The sequence below is a fragment of the Pyrus communis genome, chromosome 6, assembly GCF_963583255.1.
Source record: "Pyrus communis chromosome 6, drPyrComm1.1, whole genome shotgun sequence".
NCBI classification, from domain to species: Eukaryota; Viridiplantae; Streptophyta; class Magnoliopsida; order Rosales; family Rosaceae; genus Pyrus; species Pyrus communis.
Window position 1 is genome coordinate 5,625,912 of NC_084808.1, and position 26,138 is coordinate 5,652,049.

At 42.2% G+C, this 26,138-nt stretch overlaps 2 protein-coding genes across 2 annotated transcripts; both read left to right on the plus strand.

Moving 5' to 3' along the window:
• The first annotated feature begins 9,008 nt into the window (after positions 1-9,008).
• LOC137736845 (adenosylhomocysteinase-like) lies at positions 9,009-11,621 on the plus strand. The gene is made up of 2 exons (XM_068476134.1): positions 9,009-9,821; positions 10,227-11,621. The coding sequence occupies exons 1-2, from the start codon at positions 9,111-9,113 to the stop codon at positions 10,992-10,994; spliced, it is 1,479 nt and encodes a 492-aa protein (XP_068332235.1). The 5' UTR covers positions 9,009-9,110; the 3' UTR covers positions 10,995-11,621.
• Positions 11,622-17,892: 6,271 nt separating this feature from the next.
• Positions 17,893-20,164, plus strand: LOC137736755 (adenosylhomocysteinase-like). Its single transcript, XM_068476012.1, has 2 exons — positions 17,893-18,706; positions 19,090-20,164. Exons 1-2 carry the CDS (start codon positions 17,996-17,998, stop codon positions 19,834-19,836), a joined length of 1,458 nt encoding a protein of 485 aa, XP_068332113.1. The 5' UTR covers positions 17,893-17,995; the 3' UTR covers positions 19,837-20,164.
• Positions 20,165-26,138: the final 5,974 nt, after the last annotated feature.

The following is a 26,138-nucleotide window of genomic DNA, read 5'->3' on the forward strand; positions in this document are numbered from 1 at the left end:
TCCATTGCATACCCCATAGAAATAACATCCACCAAACCAAGGTCCAAAATATGCATGCATGCAATTTCCCGATACTAATTTTAGAATGTGTTCTATTTGTTGACTCCGAGCTGAGAGTAAACCTACTTTTGTTTTAGACTTTGTTTTGGTATATTCCCTAACCACAGACGACGCCTCCTCATTACTAAAAATTATTATATTTTGGGAAGTCAGATCCATTCCAATCACCAAAAAGAGAAGGCTAGATCCAAAGACTTAATTACTCCTAATTCTAATATCTCATTACATCCGGTTGGTAGGAAAGACCACAGATGCAATCCTGAATTTACTAACACAATATTTAAAATTAATCACTTATTATCTTACAAGAATGTTTCTGTAACATATTTAATTAAAATGAATGTACGACACTAATATTTTGTAGTATGGAAGTGTAGAGCTAAAAATAATTTAAAAAATTCAAAAGATGATACGTGAATATTTTTCCAAAGAAGATAAGATTGTCCTTATTAAATGAGCGGGGCCCACAAATATTCTCACACTCATTCTTTTCAGAGTTATTGAGTTAGACATCGAAGATCCATTGGCCAACCCTTTTTCCACCTATTAGGCAGCGTGGCTTTGGCCTTGACCAAATGTGTCGATTGTTTTGTAGGTACAAATTTATCAAGAGTAAAGACAACTTTTTGTTACCACAAATTGGTACCTTCATTGAGAGCCTGATTTAAATACTTGAAGAAGGCTTTCACATTCGATCTTCGTAATTTTTAGTCAAGTTGAATTCCCTTACGCTCCTAGTCGTTAAATTTTTCCTAGAAAAGTTCATTGATTAGTCCCTAGGGAAAGGACACAATAGTAGGAAATTCTGAAACCACGACGAACGGAACACCTTACGTCGAAGGATATGAACACAAGATTGGAGATCAAGATGTGGCCCCACGCTAACATCTTCAAGGCTCAACCCGATGACATGAGGAACTCCACTGCAGTGCACTAGTACCACGGCCACACCCTAAGCGATGCCTTGCAAGCCCTAGTGTCCATTGCAGCAGTAGCAAGCCGTGCTTGGCATGCCCAACCCTGATAACCTCCAAATAGCAGGGTAGACACATGCTGGCCGACACCCGAAGGTGACGAAGCCATACTAACATGCATGCAAACTATGAAGAAGGAACGAACATAAATAAAACTCATAAATTTACTATAAATGAATATGCAATTATGGAACGTATTCAGAGCACACAACTAATCCAGAACATATAATAAGGACTATTATACAAATGTACGAACAAAGGAAAGGGTCTTACACCAAGAAGACTCGTAGATACTAATGTGGGAGTGCCCTGACGCCAAGATTGTACGTCTTGATACTAAGTCCTGAGGGGCCGCAAAACAAAACATGAGTGGACTAAGTTTATATATGTAGTAATACTAAAACAGTTATTCTTCAACGTACTAACCCCCAGTTTAAAAAACTTATATAGCATAATAAGTAATAGGTTTTCCGAAAGCCCTAGCATGCCATAAAACCTTTCATAAAACATGTATCGTATATAGTGTGCTTAGTAGTGGTATCACCGCCTACGGGCTGGTTTGGTATTGCTGTGCTTTGAAAAAAAGCTGCTTCTGCTGTGCTGTGAGAATAAGCAGCTGTGAAATAAAGCAGCAGAGTGTTTGGTAAACTTTTTGTAAAAGTGCTTTTGAAAAGAAAAAAAAAAGCAGTATTAGAGTGTTTGGTAAACTTTTATGTAAAACAGATGTGAAAAAAAGCCGGTTTTTCAAAGCTGGGTTTTGCAGCTTCTTGTTTTTGGCTTTTTTTTCACCCAAAACTGTGAAAAAAAAGCTGAAGCTGAGTGTTTACCAAACACAAAAACAGCTCCCAGCTTTTTTTGATAGCAGCTTTTTTTAGAATCACCTCAGTACCAAACCAGGTCTACATCTCCCGACCGAAGCCATATATAAATATCTTATGCCTATAGGCACTACATCTCCCGGCCAAAGCCATATATAAATATCTTCCACCCGTAAGTACTACATCTCCTGACTGAAGCCATATATAAATATCTTCCGCTCTTAGGCACTACATCCCCCGCCCGAAGCTCCTTGCCCGAAGCCATATATAAATATCATTCGCCTGTAGGCATATAGTATGAATAACCACTAAGCACAAAAATCATGAACATAATATTTCCAAAATATATCTCATCAGAACTCAATAGCTCAAACATCATATCATAAATATCTCAGTAAACAGTTATTCGATAAAGCATGATATTTCATAAAGCGTAAATCTAATTTGCTCATAAATGTTTCATAAAATGTAGTCATAAAATCATGCTTCTCATGTATGCACTTCTAGTAATAAAATCATGCATTTTGGAAGGGGTCCACTCACCTTACTTCGTTGTCGAAGAGCCATGCAAACTAAAGAAGATGGAAACGCCACTAACAAATGCACCTAAGCGCATAAATGGACCAATTAATAAAACTCTACTGAAACGGTTGAATTTCGAAAAATAGACGTCAAAAACGGATTCAGGATGTCGAAAAACCTTAAAGGGAACCTTGGGTACCCCCACTCGCCGCCACACCCTACTACGAGGCTGTCACATCCCAGACCGGCTCTGCCGTAGCACGATACTGTCCGCTTTGGGCTACGCCCTCACGGTTTTGTTTTTGGGAACTCCGACAAGAACTTCCTAGGGGGTCACCCATCCTAGGACCGCTCTCGCCCAAACTCGGTTAACTATGGAGTTCTTATGGGATCCGTAGCTAGTGAGTCCCCAAAAGGCCTCATGCTATAAAAGGTGGGCATGTACATATAAGGCCCATCACCCCCTCTCCGTTGGTCGATGTGGGATGCTACAATCCACCTCCTTTAGGGGCCCGACGTCCTTATTAGCACACTTGCACCACACAACAGAGTGGCTCTGATACCATTCTGTCACATCCCAGCTCGACTCCGCCATAGCACAATATTGTCCGCTTTGGGCCTTGACCACGCCCTCACGGTTTTGTTTCTGGGAACTCACGAGCAACTTCTCAATAGGTCACCCATCCTGGGATTGCTCTTGTCTAAACTTGCTTAACTTCAGAGTTCCAATGGAACCCAAAGTTAGTGAGTTCCCAAAAGGCCTTGTGCTATAGGAGTTGGGCATGTACATATAAGGCACATCACCCCCTCTCCGTTGGTCGATGTGGGATGTTACAATCCACCCCCTCGGGGGGCCTGACATCCTCATCGGCACACTCGCACCACACGACAGAGTGGCTCTGATACCATTTTGTCACATCCCAAACCGGCTTTGCTGTAGCACGATATTGTCCGCTTTGGGCCACGTATTCACGGTTTTGTTTTGGGAAGGTTACCCATCCTAGGACTATTTTTGCCCAAACTCGCTTAACTACGGAGTTCTTATGGGATCTGTAGCCAGTGAGTCCCCGAAATGCCTCATGCTATAGGTGATGAGCATGTACATATAAGGCATATCACCCCCGCTCCGTTGGTCGATGTGGGATGTTACAGGGGCGGCGGCCCAAAAGGCCACACGTCACCACACTCGCTACCACGAGTCGAGTTGGGTCACCAAAAACGTCGTCAGCACCGTTGTGGATGACGGCAGAGCACAGTACCTCTGGCAAAGGCTCGTGTGCTCCATGCGTCGACCAAGATATGTGCCTACACGAGCCCACACGCAGGCCCACGCGTGGACTGGAAACTAGGATCCGGTTGGGTCGGGTCGGATCTGGGTTTTGGGTTTTCTGGGTTGGGCTGGTTTCAGTTCGGGTTTGGGATTGGTTTAGTGGGCCGAAGTTCTGGGTTGGGCCAGGTAACATGGCCCAAAGGTTTGGGCCGAGTAGTAGTTGGGATTGGATCCGGGTTCAAGGGTGGCAGGTCAGGTCGACTCGGTTTCAAGCCGTGGGTTTGGCTGGAATCTAGGCAAGGTTTCCCGAGCTCCGTTCGAGTTCATTTCTACACCATTTTCGACGTACAAGCTATGGAAATGAAGCTTAGAGAGAGAGAAAAAGGTTCGTACCAGTTTGGAGTCTGGTTGTGGCTGGAGTTGGCCAGAAAATGGCCAGGAAGGCTCGAGTTCTCGTCGAAAAACTAGGTTTGATTACTTCATTCGTTCATGTGCAATCTCGTCGTTCACAAGGCCTAAACTACATTAGAACGGAACCACAATGACGAACAAAGAATGATTTAAGTACCCTGATGCTTACCCCAATTCGGTAAAATTGAGAACTCGCCAGGTTTCGTTTGGGGATGATGATGAACGGTGTATAACTCGCTGCAAAGTTTGAGATATTAGGCTAGACTCCACGTTCGCGGTGGTGACTGGTGGTGGTGTTGCCGTCATCGTTGATTTTGTTTGTGTGTATGTGTGTGTGTGTGGTGCTCAGGGGAGGAGAGGGTGCAGCGAGGGAGAAAGAAAGAGAGTGAAGAGAAAAAAGAAAGGTCTGAGAAAAAGTCACGAGGAGGGGAGAAAGGAAGAGGGAGTGGCTTGGGGGACCAAAAAGGAAGTGGGCCCCACATGGCACACCAAACAAGACCTAAAAAGCAAACCTTACAAAATATCTCCCAACCAAAGTGAAATTACAAAATTGCCAGCCATTCCGTTTCGTAATATCCGAGATGGGTCGTTACAGTGCTGGCCAGCAAGCCCAGTCCTACATGCAAGTAGCAAAGCTGGCCCAACCAATAGGAAAAGCCCACGGCATGAGGCACCACACGCTACCCAAGAAGAAGGGGAAATTTTATCAAATTTTTCTTACCTTGGTGCGGCACAGAGGAGACAAAAATGATGCTTGACTCTATGTAAGGACAAACAAAGAAGAAAACTAGGGGAGGGTTTTACAATATCCTCTAGCCTTTTCTCTCTATCTTGGTGGGTGAAAAAATTGCTCTCTAGATTATTTAACCCCCTACTTAAGGTAGGCTTAAATAAGTTATTGGAGACAATTGCTTTCCTTTTCCTAGAAGATTTACACTCCAAGTCAAAGTGGAGAATCCACATCAACTCAGGAAACAACTCTTAGCTCGCCTAATTAGCTTTGGATTTCTAAACCTATTGCCTTTTTATGTATGCAGCCCATCATGTGTGGGGGCATTTGAAGAGCCAAAAATAATCCAAATAATTCAGAAGACTGCACGTGGACTTTTCTCGAAGAAGACATGATTGCCTTTATTAAATAGACGTGGCCCACAAATATTTCCACATGCAGCTTAACATCCCTAGATACTTGAGTAGCTGCCTACAGCACCACCAAGCTTATTTGCTCGTGACATGGAAAAGTCAAAGGCATTAAAGATAAGATTAATCACTAAATCCTATCTTTAATTGACACACCCCGACCGAGATCAGGGAGTGCTGGTCGTCACACGAAGGTGACGTAGCCATGTGCGCGTGCGGAAGCTATTAAGATAGTAATATAAAAGTACGAATAATTAAAAACTAGCATACAAAGTACTAAATAAGTGCTAGCGTAAGTGAAACGCTAAGTTCAGAGCAAGACTACAGCAATCCAAAGAAAATGATACGACATAAATACACCCGAAGGTGACCCTACAATGGTGAGTGTCTGTCAGAAATGCCGGGACGCCCTCTGGGAAAATCCACCGAACCTGCTAGACCACTAGAACCTGGAGGGGCGCAAAACAAAAGCGTGAGTGGGCGAAAACAAAGCTCTTTGAAAACTCTTTAGCAAAATACATTCTAACCCCTCGCCGTAAAACCTGTATACTTCCCAGAAAATGAACATATATACGTATGTATAGATATGCCAATCATGCTCCATAATATGCCATTCATGCTCGAGAATATGTCACATCGGAATCTCATAATAAAATGTAAATGCTCAAGCATAACTCATATCAATAACATATAATCTGGCAGCCGGGAGTCACCTAACGTGACCTGTACGGCTGCATATAGAGCTCCATCTCAAACTCAATAACTGAATCTGCACACGAGTCGGAACCACCTAATGTGGTCTGTACGACAGGACTAGGTGTAATATATACGCTCTAGTGCTACGATCACGTGAAGACTGTACGAATAATCGCGGGTCACCTACGAGTCGGAACCACCTAATGTGGTCTGTACGACAAGACTGTGCACCTAACTTGGATCCAAGCTGAGCGTGTGGTGCGGGTGAACATCACGTGAAGGACTGTGCCCTGGCCACGGGCGGGAGCACTAACACCGGGGGTGCAGATTATGAGCTCTCTAAGCATCTCAAGCTACTACTGAATACAAACATGAATACCACTTACCTGGCACTTACCTGTGCGTCCACAGCACCAAATACACATATATAAATGTATGGCGCTACTAATGCATGTGATGATGCATAAACGATAATAATAAAGTGCATGGCATAAATCAATTAACCCTTTTTAATCTATTTCTGGGAATATAAATGTATATAGGTATATACGGAAAACAAAAGCCCACTCACTGATAAGTGGAAGGGTCGTAGCCCCCCTGCCTCGAGTGTGTACGCTCGTCCTCGGGATACGAATCACCTATAAGCGAAATAGCTACGAAAACGTTAATTTAAAAGCACATAACCAACTTCTCGTAATAACTTCTCATACATTGCTCAAAATGAACAATTGAATATACCAACGTGCTCTACACAACCTCAGGATCACAACCATATTTTTAGAATAATTTTTCTCCGCCGCACGCGCCCCCACGCGCCGGCCAAGGCACGGACCTACGCGCCCCCACGCGCGGCCACGTGCCATGCACACTGACGGTGTCAACTGACGCCGTCAGGAATATTCCGTTAAAATTCCGGAATATTCCGTTAAACTTAACCGGATACCGTTAACGGCGTCAGGAATATTCCGTCAGAATTGACGGAATATTCCGTCGCCTTCTTCGTTCAATCTCCGGCGACGTCGCCGGCGCCGGAAACTGGGAAAACCTGCAACTTGGGTTTTCTCGCTCATTTCTCCACCATTTCTCACGTTTCTTGCACCAAATTAAACCTTAGAACTAGTAGAACACGTCCAAATAAGTTTTAAGGTCTAAAACTACAAGATTATACCTGTCCAAAAACTCCATAACCGGCCAAGCTCGAACCAGGCTATTCTGACGTCCACTTCCGTCCAACGATGCACTCCGAGGTTCCTTGGGACCTCACAAACACAACTACAAGCTTCAAAAGTCCAAAAACTAACTAGAATAAGTTTGCATGAACAGTACATAAATCGGCCATTGTCGAAACGACGTGAAAACGTTAGAATTCTTACCTGGAATTGGTATGGTTGTGCTCCTCACAACCTCACGAGTTCAATGGTGTAATTGGTTTCTTGATTTGTGATGGTTTGAGTATGTTTGTGTGTGTGTCCGTACGAAGAAAAGAAGAACAAGAAGAAATGGAGGATTCAGGGAGAGAGAGAGAAAAGAGACAGAGAAGAGGCAAAGAGGGAGGGAATCACGGGAGAGGGAGAGTGATGTGTGAGTGTGTGTGTGGTCCTACAACACCACACTACACAGCACTAAACGTAAACAAACAAATTAGGGGTAAAATCGTAATTTCCCACGTACGTTAAAATGAAACTTGGGACGGGATGTCACATTAATGCATTCCTAATTGAAGATCAACTTAACCAAATAAGGAATCCTCATCACAATCAATCAAGGATAGTTACGTCATCATCCCAATATATTATCTCCTAATTAATATATAATATTCTTTCCTCATTCATCCCACGAATGACTCAACTTAGCTAATCAGAAGCCGCCATATGTAGGGCAAACCGTACAACAGGTTCGACCACCTCTCTATAAATACCTCATCTCTACCAGTTTCTTGTACGCACTTAAGCTCTAAACACTCAATCTTTTCAGATTTATTGATTAAGGATTGGAGATCCATTAGCGCTCCCCCTCCCCCACCCAACACCTCATGGACGCGTATGGTTTTAACCTTGATCAAAAGTGTTGATTGTTTTGTAGGTACAAATTCTACAAGCCTGAAGACAAGAGACTTTTGCTACCATAATAAATTTATCTCAAAATTGGTAGTATTGTTCGTGATTGCGGAAGGAGGGCCATTATACATGAGTGGTCAAAGATTTAGTTTCGTAAGTACTTGAACGTACGTACCATAATACAGTGATATATACGTTCAACTCAAGTAGTTAGTGAAGTTAGAAGGAAGGGGTTTAGCCCATAACTATTGCTCTCGCCACCGTTGTCTTCATCATCAATCACACATGTCTATTTTTGTAATTATCACAGCTATATCACTTTTACATTAAAATTTATCTAACGCTTTACACTATTTTTCATATTCACCACTTTTACAATTATATATCTTCTTTCTTCATTAAATTATGGTAATTTAAATTATGATAATTACCACCCCCCAAAACAAGTATTTACTTCACAGACAAGGATTGTCTGCCCTCTCACTTCCGGTGCCCTCCCGTGCCCTTCTGTTTGTGTGGTCACGGTTAAGCCACGTTAACATTTTATATTACTATTTATTTTTATCTTATTATCTCTATAAAAAAAACAATATAAACTGTTAACGTGATTTAATTATGACCACCCAAAACAGAAAGACATCGAAAATATAAGGGTAAACAATCCTTGTCCTTACTTCACCATCATCGTCAGTCTGTCCATCATCGTCAGTCTGTCCTCTACAACATCATCATTTTAATTGAGGAGATCCAACATTTCTTCAAACAACAATTGAGTGCAAGGCATTCCACGGTACAAAATCGTTCACCAACCCACACTCGACCACGTGTCACGTAGCTCGGACCCTTATCTGCAATCGATGAACGATCATCCAAAGAGAACCACGACCCACAAAGGCTGGGTCCCGCATCATCTTCCGTCTACTACGCCAAATTTCGTTTCGCTCTCATTTACCAGATCCACCAACTCCTCCTACCACGAAATCACCACCGTCCATCTCACGCTCCCTCCCTATTTATACCCCCTCACTCTCTTTCCCTATTTATACCCCTCACTCTCTTGCTCCACCCTCGCTCTAATCCCTCCCTCCCAAAAACAAACCCTACTTTTGGCAGTGTGAGCGAGATTACCACCGGTCTCCACCGCCACCCCCACCCACCAACAATGGCTCTCTCCGTCGAGAAAAGTAGCAGCGGCCGCGAGTACAAGGTCAAGGACATGTCCCAGGCCGACTTCGGCCGCCTCGAGATCGAGCTCGCTGAGGTTGAAATGCCCGGCCTCATCTCATGCCGCACCGAATTCGGACCCTCCCAACCCTTCAAGGGGGCCCGCATCACCGGTTCCCTCCACATGACCATCCAAACCGCTGTCCTCATTGAAACCCTCACCGCCCTCGGCGCCGAGGTCCGCTGGTGCTCCTGCAACATTTTCTCCACCCAGGACCACGCCGCCGCCGCCATCGCCCGCGATAGCGCCGCCGTCTTCGCCTGGAAGGGCGAGACCCTCCAGGAGTACTGGTGGTGCACCGAGCGCGCCCTCGACTGGGGCCCCGGTGGCGGACCCGATCTGATCGTCGACGACGGCGGTGACGCCACCCTCTTGATCCACGAGGGAGTCAAGGCTGAGGAGGAGTTCGAGAAGTCCGGTACCCTCCCTGACCCGTCTTCCACCGATAACCAGGAGTTCCAGCTGGTTCTGACCATCATCAGAGATGGCTTGAATACCGACCCCAAGAGGTACCACAAGATGAAGGACAGGTTGGTCGGAGTTTCGGAGGAGACCACCACCGGCGTCAAGAGGCTGTATCAGATGCAGGCTAGCAGTACTCTGTTGTTCCCCGCCATTAATGTCAATGACTCTGTTACAAAAAGCAAGGTTTGTCTGTCTTGGAACTGTGATTTGGCTATCAATTCTGCAATATTGTTTATATCTGATTTTTTCGGGGATCATGGATTTGTGCATTACTGATTTGGATCTGATGGGTTTTTGTTTTATGTGTAAATTTTATCTGTGTTTTGCCTTAGATCTCAGTAGATAATTATATGATTACTTAGTGAATTATATGATTACTTAGTGAATTAAGTGAAGTAGGAAGTAGGAATGCAGCTTTGATTAGCTTGATTATTTGTGTTTGTTGTTTCTGAACAATGCAATTAACTTGGAAGTAAGAAATTTGTCGTATTGTGTCTGGTTTAGATGATCCAGCTTCATGTAAATGCCTGATTGCTGGACAATTTCAACAATTGAATAAATCTTGTTGTTTTGTTCTGTGCATAACAGTTTGACAACTTGTACGGATGCCGTCACTCTCTCCCTGATGGTTTGATGAGGGCCACTGATGTCATGATTGCCGGAAAGGTTTCCGTTGTTTGCGGATACGGAGATGTTGGAAAGGGTTGCGCTGCTGCCCTCAAGCAAGCAGGATCTCGCGTGATTGTGACTGAGATCGATCCAATCTGTGCCCTCCAGGCTCTTATGGAAGGCCTTCAGGTTCTTCCTCTTGAGGATGTTGTCTCCGAGGGTGATGAGGATGTTGTCTCCGTGGGTGATGAGGATGTTGTCTCCGTGGGTGATGAGGATGTTGTCTCCGTGGGTGATGAGGATGTTGTCTCCGAGGGTGATGAGGATGTTGTCTCCGAGGCTGATATCTTTGTTACCACCACCGGTAACAAGGACATCATCATGGTTGACCACATGAGGAAGATGAAGAACAATGCCATTGTTTGCAACATTGGTCACTTTGACAATGAGATTGACATGCACGGTCTTGAGACATACGCCGGAGTGAAGCGCATCACCATTAAGCCTCAAACTGACAGGTGGGTCTTCCCAGAGACCAACACTGGCATCATTGTGTTGGCTGAGGGCCTTCATCTTGGAAAGCTTGGAGCTAAGCTCACCAAACTCAGCAAGGAACAGGCTGACTACATCAGTGTGCCGGTTGAGGGTCCATACAAGCCAGCGCACTACAGGTACTGCAGAGGGATTGTCAATGAAACAAGAAATGAGGAAAAAACAATTATATCTGGACGAAGAGTTGTTTTTTAATTTTTGATTTTTTTTTTACCTTCTGATGAAATGTTGTAGAATTTCTAGGTTTTTAAATTTTAGGAGGAGTGTCTGTTGGCGGGTTTTGGAGGGTATGGGATGAAGGAAAGGGATGATTTGGGTCTCAGTGGAAGACCTTGGGGTTTGAATAAGGGAATGGGATGGGGTTGTGTGTGATGACTTCTGCTGCAGCATCACTTGTGTGCTGCATCTGCTTTTCATTTTTACCAGCAAGAGATGGATCCAAAAAATACTTCATTCTCCAGTTTTGGTTGGATTCGTCCGCGGCATTACAATTAGTTAGTTTCACTTTGTTTACTTTGCATTTTCATATCCAATTGTTTTTGGCGTGTGAATTTAAATGGCATTGCGTTAGGGTAATAATTTTGACACTTCTGGTTGGACGAAGATCCTCATCGGATCCTACTCCCTTCTGGTTTCTCCTTTTGCACCACTCTAGTGGTTCCCAAGGCGGACTGGACCGGTGTGCATGAGAAGAAAATGGGAGTGTGAAAATTGTTTCTCGCTGCATTACATTGAATTCTTGGTAACCCAAGAAGGTTTACTAGAGCTGTGGAATTCAGAAGTTAGAATTAGTTGAATAGCAACAATTGTTGAATTTAGAATCACTTGAATTGCGATTGCGTCGTGTTTGTTTTTCTATGTTCAAATTACGTTTCTTGGACGACATTTGAGTTGAGACATTTCTGTTGGTGTTGGTGGCGCCCGGGGGGGCGGGGGGGGGTGTGGGTGAGTTGAGAAACTGACTGGCTGGGTGATAAGTAAAGCAGCGACTATTATTGTATTTGTCAGCGTAAACTAAATTTATACCTTATTCTTTTTAACATCCTCTTGTCATTCGGTAACTTATGAATTCGTTTCAATGTAAGATCTCGGTTGGTCAATCTATTAATTGACTGTTAGATGATGATGTGGAAAGTATAGGTGACATATATTTGTGCTGTGTGAACAAAAGTAAATAAAATTTCAACAAAAAAAAAAAAAAAGAAAAGTTTAATTATGTAAAAATATCACTCCAAATTCTTAAAAAAACAAAAAAAAGGAGGGAATCCAATATTTCATCCCTCATGCTACGCCCTTCCCCAGAAACCCAGCACATCCCTTCCCAAAATCCTTCACCGCCCCAGCCGTACCCCCACCATCCCAACCCAGACCTGATGAACCAGATCAGAAGAAGATTCAAAGCCCTGGAATTTCTGTGATATGCGAAGAAGCTCCATGTTAAGCCCTTCCTCCACTTCTTCCTAATTGTACAGAGATTAACAAACAGAAATACAACTTTTCATAACTGTTTCCTTCTTTGTTACATCAGCTATTTATCCTCCCATTTCCAACTAACTACTAACAATCACACACACGTGTCACCATTTTATTAAGCCATTTGGCAGCTACTAGCCACCCCATTCTTGAAACAGAGCAAGAACACAACAATCAAACAACCAATATGCTCAATCTGTAAAAAAAATTTCAATCTCAGTAAACTTCATCTTCAGATCATGGTATAGTTCCCAGGTTGCATCATCCTTATGGTTTTGCCATTGAACTAGAACCTCTGTTACTGCAACATTACCTTTCTTGATCATCCTTCGATCTAAAATAGCAATTGGGACATCTTGTAAAATTCCAATATCTGTAATCATTGGTAAGGATACTGTCGCTTGGACTTGAGGACCCAAGTGCTTCTTCAATCTCCTGGAGCAAATTCTCTCTCAGTTCGATGTTTATCTGCCTGAACCTTCATTCAACATTGAGCTGCTTTGAGATTAGACTTGAGAAGTGATAGCATTCTAGTCCGTTCCTATAAGGCTTGATCCAGTGATTCTACTTTAGTAGTACCACTCTCGTATGGAATGATTGTTGGAGGTGCTTGGCCATATAAAATCTCATAAGGGGTCATATTTGTAGAGGAGTGGAAACTTGTGTTGTAGTTGTACTCCACCCATGACAACCACAAAGCCCATTTCTTAGCTTGCAGGCTACAAAAGCACCTAAGGTAAGTTTCTAAGCATCGATTAAGCACTTTAGTTTGACCATCAGTTTGTGGATGGTAACCTGAACTAAAACACAGTGCAGAACCTTGTAGTTTAAAAAACTCCTTCCAAAATTTACTTAGAAAGACTGGATCTCTATTACTGATTATTGATTGAGGCATACCGTGCAACTTAAAGATGTGATCCACGAAAAGTTGAGCCACTTAGGATGCTGTATATGGATGAGCTAGTGCTATAAAGTGAGCATATTTGGAAAATCTGTCAACCACTACCCATATTACTGACTTGCCCTTGCAGTTAGGTAACCCCACTATAAAATCCATTGATATATCAACCCATACCTTCGTTAGAACTGGTAAAGGGTGAAGCAATCCAGGAGGAGACAGTGTCTCATATTTATTAACCTGACACACTGAGCAAGAAGCAACTCTGTCTTTGATATCTTTTTTCATTCCTTCCCAGTAAAAAGATCGACTTATCCTCTTATATGTCTTTAGGAATCCTTCATGGCCAGCTATAGGGCTTGAGTGAAGCTCATTGAATATTTTTTCCCTCCACACACTAGTAGGGCTGATCATGATTCGGCCTTTATATCTAAGGAACCCATTATCAAACTGAAATCTGTAAGTGGCCAAAGGTACTGCATCATTATCCTTACCAACCACCAATTCCTTCTTTTGAAGCACCCAAGGATCAAGTTCAATGTGCCTTCGAAGATCATCCAACCAACTCAAATATGGATAAGAGATTGCACCTAATGTAGCCATTTCCAACTGTGAAGATGAAGAGGTAATGTTAAGAGGAGATCTCGACAGGGCATCTGCAGCCTGGTTATCCTTGCCCTTCTTGAATTGAATTTCATAGTCAAACCCCATCAACTTAGTCACCCACTTCTGTTGAAAAGGAGTATGTGTTTTTCCTTGAAGAAAGTATTTTAAGCTATGGTGATCTGTTAATATGATGAAGTGATTTCCCACCAGATAGGACTGCCATTTATGGATGGCATGGATAATAGCAAGCATCTCTCATTCATAGGCTAACAATGTTTGATTCCTTGGACACAAGGCTTTGCTAGTGAAAGCAATTGGCCTTCCATCTTGTTGAAGCACATAACCAATACCAATGCCTGAAGCATCACTTTCAATGATGAAAGGCTTATTAAAATTGGGTAATGCAAGCACGTGGGGGGAAAGCATAGCTTTTTTCAGTGTGTTAAATGCTGCTGTTACCTCAGATGACCACGAAAATTTGTCTTTCTTGGTTAATGCAGTCAACAACCCCTCTATCTTACCAAAATCAGGTATAAACTTTCTGTAGTAACCAGTTAACCCTAAAAACCCTCGCAAGGCTTTAACAGTAGTTGGAATTGGCCATTTCGAAATTGCATTCAACTTGCTAGGATCTGCAGCAACCCTTTTTTTAGAGACGATATGCCTTAAATACTCCACCTGAGACTTGCCAAATGCACATTTGGATTGCTTAACAAATAAACAGTGCTTTTGTAATGTTTCAAAGACTGTTTTCAAGTGAGACAAATGCAGAGACCAAGATGAGCTATATAGCAATATGTCATCAAAGAAAACTAAAATGAACTTCCTGAGATAAGTACGAAAAATCTCATTCATAAGACATTGGAAGGTAGCTGAAGCATTAGTTAATCCAAATGGCATTTCTAAGAACTCGTAATGTCCATTGTGTGTTCAAAATGCCGTTTTCTCTATATCATCAGCATGCATACGAATTTGGTGATGTCCAACCCTTAAATCCAACTTCGAGAAATATTTGGCACCCAACAATTCATCTAATAACTCATCTATAAGAGGGATAGGAAATCAATCCTTCACTGTGATGTCATTGAGGCCTCTGTAGTCCATACACATACGCTATGTGCCCTCCTTCTTCCTCACCAAAATTACTGGAGAAGAATAAGGACTATTGTTGACCCTAATAAATCCAGACTACATTAATTCCTTCACACACTTCTTGATCTCGGTCTTTTGCACTGGACCATATCTATAGGGTCTGTTGTTGGGTACTTAACTACCTTGTAATAGTGGAATTTTGTGATCTTGAGGTCTGTGAGGTGGTAAATGGGTTGGTGTAGCAAAAAGTGTTTCAAATTCAATCAAGAGTTGCTGCAGTTGATGAGCTTAAGTTGTAGAGAGGTTATTTCAACTAGCATTCACAGCTTTAGGTTCCATACTAGACATCGTTGCACCTTCGATCTCCAAGTGACACAAAACTGCCCTTACAGTAGTGTCTTGTTGCAGCAGCTTACTCATTTGTAAAGTTGAAATTTCCTCCAATTGGGTAGCCGGTGTTCCTGAACTAGCAATGCAATAAGTGGTTCCTTCTTCCTAAAACTTCATATACAATTTCTCAAAATCCCAGAGAATTGGTCCAAGGGTTCTGAACCATTGAACTCCCAGAACAACATCACAACCTCCCAAATGAATGGCATACAAATCTGTAGTACAAGTATAATTCAGAATTTTCACAGGTATTTGAACCAAGGTACCCTGAGTAGACCTTACCCCCATCAGCAATTTTCACATTAAAAGTGTGCCCAGTATCAAGGTTACCCTTTACCCTTTTAACCAACCCACAATTGACAAAATTATGTGAGCTTCCTAAATCGATTAAAATGGTGACAGGACAATTCTTTACAAATCCAGTGACCGTCATAGTCTTAATAGTGGGTGGTGTAGGAATACCAAACAATGCACATGCTGTGATTTCTAGTTCTTCATCTTCATAAGATTCAAGATCTTGAACATCAATCAATAGTAACTGCTTTTTCTCACAAGAATGCCCAATGAAATATTTTTCCTTACAATGGAAACACAGACCTTTCTTTCGACAAAATTCCACTTCCTCAAGGGTCAATTTTCTTATAGTAGGAATTCGAGTTTTATTCTCAGGCAACGTGTTTGTATTAATGGTTTGGAAAGGTGATCGAAAAGTAGTTTGGGGTGCATGGGTCTTAGAGAAAGATCTCACCTTTAAGTCAGACAACTTGGCATCGAGTTGCTATGCCATTGCTGAAGCTTCCAATACATCTTTGGGTCGCAACAACTTCACATCGTGCCTGAGTTCCGTTTTCAACCCTCCAATAAAGCAAGATTTGAGAAGAGACAAGATGATGTCCTTCGTTCAATTTGCCAAACGTCTAAACTCCATGATATAATCCTTCAAGGTACCGGCTTGCCTCAGCTTTACCAAACATTCTGCAGCATCTTCCAACTTGGATGGGCCAAACTCTTGGCACAGGACCTTGGAAAATTCTTCCCACGAAGGAAAGTTCTCCAAACAACGTGCCCATTGAAACCATTGTAAAGCCTATCCTTCCATATGGAACGATGTGAGCCTCACCTTCTTGGAGTCTTCAACGTTGAAAATCTCGAAATAGTGTTCCGCTCTGTAAATCCACCCCAATGGGTCATCACCCTCCATGAATCTTGGAAAATCCATCTTCAAGAATAGTTGTCTTGGAAAATCCTATCTTTAATGCATTCCTAATTGAAGATCAACTCAACCAAATAAGGAATCCTCATCACAATCAATCAAGGATAGTTACGTCATCATCCCAATATATTATCTCCTAATTAATATATAATATTCTTTCCTCATTCATCCCACGAATGACTCAACTTGGCTAATCAGAAGCCGCCATGTGTAGGGCAAACCGTACAACAGGTCCGACCACCCCTCTATAAATACTTCATCTCTACTAGTTTCTTGTACACACTTAAGCTCTAAACACTCAATCTTTTCAGATTTATTGACTTAAGGATTGGAGATCCATTAGCGCTCCCCCTCCCCCACCCAACACCTCATGGACGCGTGTGGTTTTAACCTTGATCAAAGGTGTTGATTGTTTTGTAAGTACAAATTCTACAAGCCTGAAGACAAGAGACTTTTGCTACCATAATAAATTTCTCTCAAAATTGGTAGTATTGTTCGTGATTGTGGAAGGAGGGCCATTATACATGAGTGGTCAAAGATTTAGTTTCATAAGTACTTGAATGTACGTACTATAATACAGTGATATATACGTTCAACTCAAGTAGTTAGTGAAGTTAGAAGGAAGGGGTATAGCCCATAACTATTGCTCTCGCCACCGTTGTCTTCATCATCAATCACACATGTCTATTTTTGTAATTATCACAACTATATCACTTTTACATTAAAATTTATCTAACGCTTTACACTATTTTTCATATTCACCACTTTTACAATTATATATCTTCTTTCTTCATTAAATTATGATAATTACCACCCCCAAAACAAGTATTTACTTCACAGACAAGGATTGTCTGCCCTCCAACTTCCAGTGCCCTCCCGTGTCCTCCTGTTTGTGTGGTCACGGTTAAGCCACGTCAACATTTTATATTACTATTTATTTTTGTCTTATTATCTCTATAAAAAAAACAATATAAACTGTTAACGTGACTTAACTGTGACTACACAAAACAAAAAAGCACTGAAAATAGAAGGGTAGGCAATCATTGTCCTTACTTCACCATCATCGTCAGTCTGTCCTCTACATCATCATCATTTTAATTGAGGAGATCCAACATTTCTTCAAACAACAATTGAGTGCAAGGCATGCCACAGTACACAATCGTTCACCAACCCACACTCGACCACGTGTCACGTAGCTCGGACCCTTATCTGCAATCGATGAACGATCATCCAAAGAGAACCACGACCCACAAGGGCTGGGTCCCGCATCATCTTCCGTCTACTACGCCAAATTTCGTTTCGCTCTCATTTACCAGATCCACCAACTCCTCCCACCACGAAATCACTACCGTCCATCTCACGCTCCCTCCCTATTTATACCCCCTCACTCTCCCTCCCTATTTGTCCCCCTCACTCTCTTGCTCCACCCTCGCTTTAATTCCTCCCTCCCAAAAACAAAACCCTACTTTGGGCAGTGTGAGCGAGATTACCACCGGTCTCCACCGCCAACCCCACCCACCAACAATGGCTCTCTCCGTCGAGAAAAGTAGCAGCGGCCGCGAGTACAAGGTCAAGGACATGTCCCAGGCCGACTTCGGCCGCCTCGAGATCGAGCTCGCTGAGGTTGAAATGCCTGGCCTCATCTCATGCCGCACCGAATTCGGACCCTCCCAACCCTTCAAGGGGGCCCGCATCACCGGTTCCCTCCACATGACCATCCAAACCGCTGTCCTCATTGAAACCCTCACCGCCCTCGGCGCCGAGGTCCGCTGGTGCTCCTGCAACATTTTCTCCACCCAGGACCACGCCGCCGCCGCCATCGCCCGCGATAGCGCCGCCGTCTTCGCCTGGAAGGGCGAGACCCTCCAGGAGTACTGGTGGTGCACCGAGCGCGCCCTCGACTGGGGCCCCGGTGGCGGACCCGATCTGATCGTCGACGACGGCGGTGACGCCACCCTCTTGATCCACGAGGGAGTCAAGGCTGAGGAGGAGTTCGAGAAGTCCGGTACCCTCCCTGACCCGTCTTCCACCGATAACCAGGAGTTCCAGCTGGTTCTGACCATCATCAGAGATGGCTTGAAGACCGACCCCAAGAGGTACCACAAGATGAAGGACAGGTTGGTCGGAGTTTCGGAGGAGACCACCACCGGCGTCAAGAGGTTGTATCAGATGCAGGCTAGCAGTACTCTGTTGTTCCCCGCCATTAATGTCAATGACTCTGTTACAAAAAGCAAGGTTTGTCTGTCTTGGAACTGTGATTTGGCTATCAATTCTGCAATATTGTTTATATCTGATTTTTTCGGGGATCATGGATTTGTGCATTACTGATTTGGATCTGATGGGTTTTTGTTTTATGTGTAAATTTTATCTGTGTTTTGCCTTAGATCTCAGTAGATAATTATATGATTACTTAGTGAATTAAGTGAAGTAGTAAGTAGGAATGCAGCTTTGATTAGCTTGATTATTTGTGTTTGTTGTTTCTGAACAATGCAATTAACGGAGGTAAGAAATTTGTCGTATTGTGTCTGGTTTAGATGATCCAGCTTCATGTAAATGCCTGATTGCTGGACAATTTCAACAATTGAATACATCTTGTGGTTTTGTTCTGTGCATAACAGTTTGACAACTTGTACGGATGCCGTCACTCTCTCCCTGATGGTTTGATGAGGGCCACTGATGTCATGATTGCCGGAAAGGTTTCCGTTGTTTGCGGATACGGAGATGTTGGAAAGGGTTGCGCTGCTGCCCTCAAGCAAGCAGGATCTCGTGTGATTGTGACTGAGATCGATCCAATCTGTGCCCTCCAGGCTCTTATGGAAGGCCTTCAGGTTCTTCCTCTTGAGGATGTTGTCTCCGAGGCGGATATCTTTGTTACCACCACCGGTAACAAGGACATCATCATGGTTGACCACATGAGGAAGATGAAGAACAATGCCATTGTTTGCAACATTGGTCACTTTGACAATGAGATTGACATGCACGGTCTTGAGACATACGCCGGAGTGAAGCGCATCACCATTAAGCCTCAAACTGACAGGTGGGTCTTCCCAGAGACCAACACTGGCATCATTGTGTTGGCTGAGGGCCGTCTCATGAACTTGGGATGTGCCACTGGACACCCCAGCTTTGTGATGTCCTGCTCTTTCACCAACCAAGTGATTGCTCAGCTTGAGTTGTGGAACGAAAGGAAGTCTGGCAAGTACGAGAAGAAGGTGTATGTCTTGCCTAAGCACCTTGACGAGAAGGTTGCTGCTCTTCATCTTGGAAAGCTTGGAGCTAAGCTCACCAAACTCAGCAAGGAACAGGCTGACTACATCAGTGTGCCGGTTGAGGGTCCATACAAGCCAGCGCACTACAGGTACTGAAGAGGGATTGTCAATGAAACAAGAAATGAGGAAAAAACAATTATATCTGGACGAAGAGTTGTTTTTTAATTTTTGATTTTTTTTTGCCTTCTGATGAAATGTTGTAGAATTTCTAGGTTTTTAAATTTTAGTAGGAGTGTGTGTTGGCGGGTTTTGGAGGGTATGGGATGAAGGAAAGGGATGATTTGGGTCTCAGTGGAAGACCTTGGGGTTTGAATAAGGGAATGGGATGGGGTTGTGTGTGATGACTTCTGCTGCAGCATCACTTGTGTGCTGCATCTGCTTATCATTTTTACCAGCAAGAAATGGATCCAAAAAATACTTCATTCTCCAGTTTTGGTTGGATTCGTCCGCGGCATTACAATTAGTTAGTTTCACTTTGTTTACTTTGCATTTTCATATCCAATTGTTTTTGGCGTGTGAATTTAAATGGCATTGCGTTAGGGTAATAATTTTGACACTTCTGGTTGGACGAAGATCCTCATCGGATCCTCTCCGGATCCTACTCCCTTCTGGTTTCTCCTTTTGCACCACTCTAGTGGTTCCCAAGGCGGACTGGACCGGTGTGCATGAGAAGAAAATGGGAGTGAAAATTGTTTCTCGCTGCATTACATTGAATTGCGATTCAGAAGTTAGAATTAGTTGAATAGCAACAATTGTGATTTGTTAATCCAAATGGCTGAAGCATTAGTTAATCCAAATGGCATTTCTAAGAACTCGTAATGTCCATTGTGTGTTCGAAATGCCGTTTTCTCTATATCATCAGCATGCATACGAATTTGGTGATGTCCAACCCTTAAATCCAACTTCGAGAAATATTTGGCACCCAACAATTCATCTAATAACTCATCTATAAGAGGGATAGGAAATCAATCCTTCACTGTGATGTCATTGAGGCCTCTGTAGTCCATACACATACGCTATGTGCCCTCCTTCTTCCTCACCAAAATTACTGGAGAAGAATAAGGACTATTGTTGACCCTAATAAATCCAGACTACATTAATTCCTTCACACACTTCTTGATCTCGGTCTTTTGCACTGGACCATATCTATAAGGTCTGTTGTTGGGTACTTTACTACCTTGTAATAGTGGAATTTTGTGATCTTGAGGTCTGTGAGGTGGTAAATGGGTTGGTGTAGCAAAAAGTGTTTCAAATTCAATCAAGAGTTGCTACAGTTGATGAGCTTAAGTTGTAGAAAGGTTATTTGAACTAGCATTCACAGCTTTAGGTTCCATACTAGACATCGTTGCACCTTCGATCTCCAAGTGACACAAAACTGCCCCTACAGTAGTGTCTTGTTGCAGCAGCTTACTCATTTGTAAAGTTGAAATTTCCTCCAATTGGGTAGCCGGTGTTCCTGAACTAGCAATGCAATAAGTGGTTCCTTCTTCCTAAAACTTCATATACACTTTCTCAAAATCCCAGAGAATTGGTCCAAGTGTTCTTAACCATTGAACTCCCAGAACAATATCACAACCTCCCAAATGAATGGCATACAAATCTGTAGTACAAGTATAATTCAGAATTTTCACAGGTATTTGAACCAAGGTACCCTGAGTAGACCTTACCCCCTTCAACAATTTTCACATTAAAAGTGTGCCCAGTATCAGGGTTACCCTTTACCCTTTTAACCAACCCACAATTGACAAAATTATGTGAGCTTCCTAAATCGATTAAAATGGTGACAGGACAATTCTTTACAAATCCAGTGACCGTCATAGTCTTAATAGTGGGTGGCGTAGGAATACCAAATAATGCACATGCTGTGATTTCCAGTTCTTCATCTTCACAAGATTCAAGATCTTGAACATCAATCAATAGTAACTGCTTTTTCTCACAAGAATGCCCAATGAAATATTTTTCCTTATAATGGAAACACAGACCTTTCTTTCGACAAAATTCCACTTCCTCAATGGTCAATTTTCGCACAGTAGGAATTCGAGTTTTATTCTCAGGCAATGTGTTTGTATTAATGGTTTGGAAAGGTGATCGAAAAGTAGATTGGGGTGCATGGGTCTTAGAGAAAGATCTCACCTTTAAGTCAGACAACTTGGCATCAAGTTGCTATGCCATTGCTGAAGCTTCCAATACATCTTTGGGAAGCAACAACTTCACATCGTGCCTGAGTTCCGTTTTCAACCCTCCAATAAAGCAAGATTTGAGAAGAGACGAGATGATATAATCCTTCAAGGTACCGACTTGCCTCAGCTTTACCAAACATTTTGCAGCATCTTCCAACTCGGATGGGCCAAACTCTTGGCACAGGACCTTGGAAAATTCTTCCCATGAAGGAAAGTTCTCCAAACAACGTGCCCATTGAAACCATGGTAAAGCCTATCCTTCCATATGGAACGATGTGAGCCTCACCTTCTTGGAGTCTTCAACGTTGAAAAATTCGAAATAGTGTTCCGCTCTGTAAATCCACCCCAATGGGTCATCACCCTCCATGAATCTTGGAAAATCCATCTTCAAGAATAGTTGTCTTTGCTACTGATTATAATTTTTCGCAAAATCAGGACGATGAACGTTTGTATTCACTTGATCACGAAATTGATTGTTGCTAAGAGTAGCTTCTGAAGACTCACCAATCGACCCGCCATTGCAGCGCATCATAAAGGATTACAGTTGATGGAGGATCGAACGTTGTTCTTGAAGCTGATGAAGAATCGAATTCTGTGCTGACTTGAGTTCTTTCTGTGAAGCACTAAATTTTTCCTGGGCAGCCTGAACATTGCCGAGCTTGGATTCGAGGTCTGAAACCCTTGACTTCATGGATCTTTGCGAAGCTTGTCATGTCATACAAAAGGAAGGATTGAGGGGTGAAAAGCCTGGCTCGATACCAATTGCTAAGCCCTTCCTCCACTTCCTCCTAATTGTACAGAGATTAACAAACAAAAATACAACAACTTTTCATTAATTGTTTCCTTATTTCCAACTAACTACAAACAATCACGCACACGTGTTGTCATTTTATTAAGCCATTTGGCAGCTACTAGGCCGTATCCTCACTCCAAAGGCCTAGAATCTCAATGCATTTCTGTTTTGGTTGACGATTAACAAATAGAAACCATGAACGCCCATTGCGAACACAACGATAAGTCGTCAAAGTTGGGAGACGACTTCGATGACAATGAAGCCAGCCTGCTGCAGCCAACGACGAAGCTAAGATTTTTATGTGTGGGACGGCCTATCACATTCATAGGTAATTTGAACTAAAAACATTAGAAATTAGAGAATTTGCATAAAAATTGAAAGACCTAAATTCAAAAGGGAGAACTAAAAACATTGCAGAAACCTAGAAAACTTGAATATAAGGTAAAGGATAAAAAATAAAAAAATAATTAAAAAAAAAAAAAAGTTGCCAAAAAAAAGTTGGTAGAATAAGGAGGGGAATTGAAGACTACACCGAAATCGGAGGGATGACGAGAAAAATGAGGCATGGCCTGCAACAACATAATTTGTTATAGTAATAAGGCCGGATGGGCCAAGGACCATTCTGATCCCTTAGTGGCTTTGCCACTGTAGCCATAGTTCATGTCACTGTTGTTGTTGCTTGATGCAATCGCAGTTCCTGTCATTGTCTTCTTGTCAAATGCTTGTTGATTTGTTCTTGAATTTTGGTTTTTTACTGCTTAATTATGTTAATTTCACATAGAAAAGAGATGTTGACGTGGTGGGTAGGAGAGAGTGGTTGCGGGTTTGGGTGACAGAGGGAGAAGATGAAGATGGTCCTTCTCAACCATTTTTTGAAATTTAATTAATGTAAATTATCTTTTATATAGAAAGTGGGAGGCTTAATTTGGTGCCACCGGCTTCAAAAAAAGAAAATGGGACCAAACTGCCCCTTAGCCAAAAAAATTCAAAACCTGCCCAAAATAATATATCAAATCATGCAAGAGTAAGTTGGTAATTTGGTTATCATAAAATATAATATAAATATAAATGGGGATAGAAAAGAATAAACAAATGACAAAATTGATGATTCCCACGTGATGGGGAAAAAAATATAATAAAAAATAAGAAAAATCATGAATGTTGTGTTCAAAACATCTTAAGAGGTGCGTAGCGCCAGTGATAAAAAAGAAAATAACGAAATAAAAAAATATTGAAGCAATTCACACATATAAATACATTTAAAATGTCTAAGTCGCGTGCAGCACACTGTGATTCAAAAAATTTCTTTTGCACGCAGTTGTTTATTAAATATTATTTCTCAATTTTTAAAACTTAAGAGATGCATAGTGCCAATTATAAAAAAAGTCTCTCGCACGCGCATAATAATATAATTCAATTAGTTGTCAAATGATCTTTTTTTTTTAACAAACGATGTTATCTACACTAAGGAGAATGAGTGGGTTTAGCCCGACAATGGGTTAGCAATCAGTTGTTTATTAAATATTAATTTTCTAATCTTTATGTAAATTCAATAAAATATAGATGGAAATTGAAAACATGTAAATACATTTTGTCACATCCCGGCCCGGGCCCCCACCACATCCCGGGCTCGACTCCACCGTAGCACGATATTGTCTGCTTTGTGTAACATCCCATATAGCCCAAGGGAGTGGATCTTGTAAGCCTTATATGTGTATTCCCATCTCTACCTAGCACGAGGCTTTTTGGGAACTCACGCGAGCAGAACTTCCCAGTGGGTCACCCAACCTGGGAATGCTCTGGCCCCTTTCTCACTTAACTTCGAAGTTCTTACAGAACTCGAAGCCAGTGAGTTCCTAAAAGGCCTTGTGCTAGGTAGAGATGGGAATATACATATAAGACTTACAAGATCCACTCCTCTAGGTGATGTGGGATGTTACATATTTAATGTATTTATTATTCATTTCCATCTACATTAATAAATACATTTAAAACATATAAATCGTGCGTAACACGCCATGATTCAAAAATGCCTTCCGCACACATGTGAGCATGTGCATAAAGGCTAATATATTTTAAATAAGTTTTATATTTTCACATTCTTAAATAATCAAATCTTTTGAAAATTATTTTTTGCAATGTGTTCTTAAATAATTAAATCTTTTGAAAATTATTTTTTACAATGTGACACAAATTTGATGATCACTATTAGTGTGGAGTAAAAAATAATCCTAAAAATCATGGAGTTGACACGTGAATTATTTCCCAATAAAGACAAAACTACCCTTATTAAATGAGCAGGAGGAGCCTCATTCACCACACGCAGCTGAGGTAGAGTAGACAGAGATCAACGACTACTCAAGGCATCCCAGTAGGAAAAGTCAAAGGTATTTATGATAAAATAATCCCTTATTCTTATCATAAATACATTTCTATTCAAAGAAGACCTCTTTAGTTATCCTAATTCCATTTATTTAGGATATTTATCTAATTATTCTAAGATATTTATTTACACAAATATCTTAGAATATTATCACCTAAAATTCCACCCTAGGGCCAGCCAACTCTAAACCTTAGACGGCCGGCTTAGCTCCTCCTTTTCTCCTATAAATACTCCATTTATCTCCAAAATTCGAAAAAGCTTTTGCTACCCCTAAAGAGGCTTTTTGCTTCCCACAAACACTCAAACACATTTCAGAATTCTAACTTTGGCATCGGAGATTCTTCAACCAAAGCCCACCATTCATCGTGGGCGTGTGAGACTTTTGGCCTTAATCTTAGGTGTTATTATTTTGCAAGTGCAGATTCGTCAATCAAGGAAAGACGGAAATTTGCATCCAAAAATTGGTGTTTTCATTGAGAGCTCTGATTCAAAGACTCGAAGAAGACTCTCGCTTTCAACTTCCTTCGTTCGTACATCTACGACTACGATGGTAGGAAATTCAGAAATTACAACCAATGAGACCTCCTATGTTGAAGGACATGGACCAACCAATGGAGATCGCGATGTGGCTATACACTGTCACTTCTCGAGGCTCACCATGACAAGGATTGCACCTTTGCCACCATAAGGTACTGTGGCCATGCCAGCAACGGTTGTTACCGCTGTAGTGGCTCACGGGCAGCCTCCGCTCAACGTGAGGAAACCCTAAGGCAGGAGGCCCACAGTGCAACCAGCCAGCAGGCGCAAACCCAAGCAGCTGCTCATCCTCTTCAACAGCCTTTGGCACCTGCCACCTTCACTTGGACACGAGCTGCCCAAACTAATGCAGCCTAAGCCACGCCAATCAAGGTGGCCTAGTGCCCGTGCACCCTACCTACTTCCAAAGCCCTCAAGACGGTCCAGCATGGTCTTAGACCAGTTTAACCAGCCCAAATCCAGATTCCGAGGTTGACGGTCGATCCAATGGTACTTTCACCCCACC

Bases quoted from the DNA above. Each gene is read 5' to 3' on its own strand.
- LOC137736845 (XM_068476134.1), top strand. From the start codon at position 9,111: ATGGCTCTCTCCGTCGAGAAAAGTAGCAGCGGCCGCGAGTACAAGGTC. The intron at 9,822-10,226 runs GTTTGTCTGTCT...TGTGCATAACAG, and splicing joins ACTCTGTTACAAAAAGCAAG to TTTGACAACTTGTACGGATG.
- LOC137736755 (XM_068476012.1), top strand. From the start codon at position 17,996: ATGGCTCTCTCCGTCGAGAAAAGTAGCAGCGGCCGCGAGTACAAGGTC. The intron at 18,707-19,089 runs GTTTGTCTGTCT...TGTGCATAACAG, and splicing joins ACTCTGTTACAAAAAGCAAG to TTTGACAACTTGTACGGATG.